Below are 6,076 nucleotides of genomic sequence, written 5' to 3' on the forward strand. Positions count from 1 at the left end.
AAGGTAACTTAACTAAAATAATTTGACTTAATGTGGAATTTTTCATTATCTAATGATAATATTTATTTATAAATAAGTTGGTTTAAAAATAAAGTTACTTAGATACTATATAATAAAGAGCTAAATAAAATTAAAGAACTTAAAATTTTTTCTTTGATTTGATGTAATATACAAAGGCATAATTGTTTAAAAAATCATCAAGATTTTGAAAACAATCATATAAATTCTATTGCTACTATTTTTAAAATTATGACTTTAATTTTCTTTAAAATTATAAATATTGAAGATTTTGAATTGTATTAGAATTATAAGAGTTTTACTCTTTTTTTTAAATGAGATCAAATTTATGAAAACTAAGTACAATACAAAAGATGGTTATTTCTTTTATATTCTATACAAATTTTTGTACAAAGTTAGGATAAATAAGAAATTATTATTATAAGATTAGAAATATGATGAAAGCAATAAATAATTTTTTAAGCTCCAAGTGAGCTGATATAATGTGTGACATAATATAAAAGAAAAAATTAATCTACATACCAAATGTAATCTTTTGTAGAGACTTTTGGCAAATTCTTTTTATTGTTGTTAAAAACTTAAGAGGTTGTTGATGCTTCTTTGCAACAATCAAAGATTTGGTTTCATATTAGAGTTTGCAAGTTGGCCAAAAAGATGCATTTAGAAGGTGCAATTGATAATAATCAATTATTTGCTAAAGAACTCTTAAAAGTATGTATTATATAAAACTATTACTTCTATTTTTTTATTATATAATATATATATTTTATATATCTAAGAATGGTCTTTATTTTTAGATTGAAAATGGATCAATAATTATAGATTCATTAAGATGTACAATAATTCTTCTAAAATGTATGAAAGTAGACTCAACATCAAATGATTTGATTTAAAGTATATATTTGGAACTAAATGAAGATAGAAGACTTAAAAATGAATATGTTACCAACTATTCTATTTTATCTATACACAATTATAATGTTGATGATCTAAACTTGCATGCTATGAAAAGATTTTATAAATTTTCACATATTTATTTCACTATAGATATAATAGTTATAAAAATGATGTCAACAATAATAATTAATAACCAACTAAGTATTTGAATAAATTAATTATATTTGAATTGCAATGTTCTATAGAACCTCCAATATATGTCTAACTCGTAGGATACATGTCTAACTTACAAGATAAGCTTCTTATATGTATGCCACATGTTTAACTTATACCACAAGTCACCAACGTGTGTGACATGTTGCCAATTTTTTGGCCATCCTATCAATCACCTATAGACATGCATAAAGGCAAAGCTACATCTATACAACTTCAAAGAAGTTTTTTTATAATATATTATAAATTTGTTTTTTTATCTATTTTTACCTATTCATATTATCCAAGTAATTATTGGAGTAAATATGGATGACTTATGTTCAATAATTCTTGAAGAACATAGGAATAATTACTCCAATAATTACTCCAATAATTCTTGAAGAATATAGGAATAGATCTTAGAACCTCCATATTTGCACATCAATAATTGTATGTTGTCCTTTTACAATGTACTTTCTTAAATATGATCAAGATCATATATCTTAAAAATAATAAAGACAAAAACACCACCATAGATGTAATTTATTCCAAAGTTCTTAGCATTTGAATTTTTGTAATAAATAAAAAATATATTTTTCAATTACACTAAAGAAACATAAATAACTTCATTGTTATGCATGTACTTTTTTTTTTTTTTTTTTTGTCATTTCTTTAAGAATTGTCAATTTTTCACAATTAAACTTTTACAACTCTTTCATTGCCAATGACATGGATTTCCACTGATATAATAATAATAATAATAATAATATCTTCATGGTTCTAGAAACCTCATTTAGGATTGTTTTAGACTGGTAGGTGATTTTTGAAAACTATCATCTGTTCATGAGACCTTTCCCAGCTGTGACCGAGAGACCCGGTATCCAAAGTTTTGAATTGCTCAGAAACCTGTTGAGACAATTGTGATGATGCACACGGTGGCTGGAGCAGCAAGTAGACCAACTGCCTCCTAATTTCGTCGCACGGTTATGGGTGGCGCGTGAAGCAGCAGGTGTCCTTAAAGTTTTGTTGCAGTTATACCTCGAGCTCTTCGTTTTGCCCAGTATCAGCCACCTCCATTACTGCAGGAGCTTCTCTTCTCATGACCGCGTTTACGCCGACCTTCACCTCGATGTTGTGTTATACCTCTCTGCCGTGCGCTTCTAATGGTGGCAGAATTGCTGCATTTGGTTGAGTTGTTGCAATGCCAAGAGATGTTTTCTTGGGTGCAGTGTCGATAATCCGTTTGCCTGCGAGTTATTATCCCCATTTCTGTTCTTCGATGTTGAACCTTGTAAGATGGCTAAGAGACGTGCTCCGTTATATTAATCAGAATTTCTTTAAATGTACTTTGTGGCTTGTCATTGGTAGTGTCATTATCAATGGTGTTAACGCAGTGTTAGTTTTGTTTTGCCAAACATCGGACCTCATCGCAGCTTTGCGTGCCTAGTTCATTTAGCTGTTTAATTTTTATTTTTGGTATGATTTGTAGATTTATTTTTAATTTTTTTACTTTTTAAATCATTGTAACTTCTTTAAATGCCTAGGAGGAGATTTGAATACTTCATAGCTATGTGATGCATGAAGGGCATTAATAATGTGCTAGGATGATGCATTGCAAGACTGTTCTGTTTGTGCCTGGAATTCATCGCCTAACCCTATTGTTTGTCTTTGTTCGCACCAGAATGACCCCCTATTGAATGTCAGTAGTTGTTAGTGGCCTCCTGTCCGCATTTGTACTATCGGGTCATACAGCGTATTACTCTGAGTCTAATCATCATTTGTGTTGAATATTTATGTCTTGAACATAAGACCTAGATGTGCTTTATGAATGTGGAATCAGCTATGAGGGAAAGTAGGCAGTCTTTTTGGTATTTTTTGCCTCTTTCATCTCAGTTGGGATAATTAGGTTCAACAGAGCTTTTGGTTGATCATCTAAGTCCTGTCATGCCATCTATCTGCAAATTGGTAATATGTTCTCGTTCTTTATCGCCTGTCTGTTCAAGCATGAGTCAGTTCTCAATGTATAAATTTCATTTGTATGATTTTTCCACACCTCTCTATGTCCTTTCATGGAGATGGGTCAAATTTCCAATATATTTGATTACCTTTACTCCATATTAAATTACAATTCTGTTGCAGAGTTCATAAAGTAGAAGTGGATTGGCAAGTTGCAAGTTCCTCAACAGTCACCCAATGTATATGACATAAAATCTCACATACAGTATTATTCTCTAAGCACTGTGAGCTTTATGTTCAAGAATTCTTATGAGGAGACGTCATGGGCTTTGTTCATGATGGTGCACTTAAAAATATTAAGGCATAATGCCCTCTTTGTGTTGACTCCAGCAATTCAATTCTTTAACTTACATTTTGGTTGTCACTTTTCATGCTTAGTTAAGTCCATTCAGTACCTTTATAATATTTGCTGGAGCTTCAGCCAGAAGCTGTTCTCACAGGTTGGTTCTGTGCTTGAATGTCCCACTTGTCACACGCCCGTGGTTTGTTGAAAATTGGCTTTTTTTTTAATGCTTTAGTATGTAAACTCGTATGACAAAAAATGGCTTCATTATTGTCAGATTTCATTGGAGAATGTAATATGTCCTCTAGAAACAGGCTGGCTGCTTTACATAATGCACTAGCATTCACTCTCAACAACCATGCTGGATTAGCTCTAATGAGACACAACCTCGAACTGTATGGTTACCAAGCTCGACCTCTAAATATGGGACAAGTTCCACTAATACACAGTCCATAGAACATCCTACTGATGGAACAAAAGGTCACTACACAACACAGTGAGATTCAAAAGCTTTTAACAGAGAATCAACAAATTGCTGTCACGCATGTGGCACTTCGACAGGAGCTGGCAGCAGCTCAACAAGAGATTCAGAGGATGCCATCCATAATTCTAGGACTTCAAAAATGATAAGGAGGTCCAAGTTAGGTATTCAAATGATCAGACCTGCTAAATGCATTGAGCGCTAATTGGAAGTTTCACAGTGTGATCCTCGATCAACGCACATGCCATGTATTAGAAAATCTTGAGGACGCTTTCGAACGTAACGGACTCCTCTACCCTGTTATTGACCATGTCATAAAGATACCTTTTTTTTCTTTTTTTCTTATTCAGTACGAGGTCGTGATCAGCGTAGTAACTGAATGAAATGTTCATAATGTGCAAGCCACGTCTAGTTGGCAATTGATTGAAGGCACTGGTGTAACTTAGTGGTCTCTACATTTAATCAAATAGTTTTTTGGTTGCAGAAGTGCCTTCGGCTATGAGAAAAAGGCAAATGCCGATCAGCTTGTTCAGCGGCAGGCAATGGAAAAGAACTTGGTTAGCATGGCCAGAGACGTGGAAAAGCTTCGCGCAGAGTTGACAAATGCAGAGAAGCGGCAACGGCTTAATCCTGACTAAGGTACGGAAATCTTTTGTTGAAAATACAAGATTAGATTGAATCTTTTGCATAGCCTTCCTTTACAAGTGAGTAGTTGAAATAGTGAATATATTTAACACTGATATTCGAATGTTTCTGTTATCAGGAGCTTCCGCATACACTGAGGTCTTTCCGGGCACTGACTTTACCTACAACTCAATACAACAGCAAGTCTTTTGTGATAACTATGGCCTTCATTCTTAGGTACGTATTGCGGTCTTTATGCTGATGATTGTACCCTGAACCATTTTTCTTACCATTTACCAACTAATGATTCCAAGGTTGATCTATTTTACTATTTTCCTTATTGTGTTTCTTAAATGAATCGTGAGTTTATGTGATTTTAAAGATTGAGATCCAGTATTTTGAAAATTTCACCAAAAGCAAAAATAACTAAGCCCTGTTCGTTTACTCTCCATTTAGCGACGGACGCCTTTCTAGCAAATTGAGAATATTGCGCAAGAGTCCTTTCGCACTGAGTGTTTTTCAATTTAAACGAGAGAATACCTAACTACCTAAGAGACCAAAAATGTAGTCAAGTTTTCAGATTTTAAATACAAGCATTGTTAGAGTTAGCCTCGATTTGGACCTTGGACACAAACAAGTTTTCTTGTTCTCTGGTTCGAATATCTGCAAGATACCTTCAAGTGAGTTCTTTCAATGAATTTAGTTCTTGCAATGTTATGTATCTAATGTAGTAGTTTGTCAACTTCACCATAAGATATAGTTTGTTTATCAAATTTTATCACTATCCAAGATAACTCGATCATATATTCAAAAATCGTATACATTTTCATGATATGTAGCACTTGGGATATGGGAATAAAATTTAGGAGCGATGTACAGTAATTAAGACTCGTGAGGAAAAAAATTAAACTTACAATGAAAATTATCTATGCATACCTTGAAAGACTCAGTTCTATCAAGTGTGACCAAGAGAGAGGGAACTCTGCCGTCACAGATTAATAGAAATCCAGCGATAATCAACATTTTCTTCCTTTCTACTCTGCAAAGATAGGAGTTTGTGAAGCCTGTTTAAAAGTTCATATATTTCTGGAATTTGTTTTTCCTTTTCAAGGTATATTTGATTCAGTTTGATGTGATGGCACTCATGAGTATTTTGATCATCAAATAAGTAATGGAATATGTGCTTCAAATTCTTACACCTTTTTTTCCCCTTGTTAATAGAGAGATTCAAAAACATGGTTTTACTCCCAGAGATAAATAATATCAACTTTTTAATTTTTTTTTATGTCATTGGCCATATTGTAAGCACATTGCATCTTCTTTGCATAGAATTTGCCAGTTGTAGATACTCAACTAGACCACACAATCCTTTTTAGTAATTTTTTTAATTTTTTTATCCCAGGAATGCTACATGATTAGTATTTTGTACATATAACAGAATTCATGAGGCTGCTGTGCAAACCATGTAGCTTGTGTCTCCAAACAACAATGTTGAGAGTCAATAAGAGATGTTATTATAACACCACAAGAAATCAGATTTATCATTCTGATGTTTTCCAAGTTCT

At 32.9% G+C, this 6,076-nt stretch overlaps 1 protein-coding gene across 1 annotated transcript; it reads left to right on the forward strand.

Moving 5' to 3' along the window:
• Positions 1-2,146: 2,146 nt before the first annotated feature.
• LOC112295214 (protein FLX-like 3) lies at positions 2,147-5,625 on the forward strand. Its single transcript, XM_073540665.2, has 3 exons — positions 2,147-4,030; positions 4,358-4,526; positions 4,651-5,625. Exons 1-2 carry the CDS (start codon positions 3,875-3,877, stop codon positions 4,523-4,525), a joined length of 324 nt encoding a protein of 107 aa, XP_073396766.1. The 5' UTR covers positions 2,147-3,874; the 3' UTR covers position 4,526; positions 4,651-5,625.
• The last annotated feature ends 451 nt before the right edge of the window (positions 5,626-6,076 follow it).

The sequence above is a fragment of the Physcomitrium patens genome, chromosome 18, assembly GCF_059467195.1.
Source record: "Physcomitrium patens ecotype Gransden chromosome 18, ASM5946719v1, whole genome shotgun sequence".
Lineage (NCBI taxonomy): Eukaryota > Viridiplantae > Streptophyta > Bryopsida > Funariales > Funariaceae > Physcomitrium > Physcomitrium patens.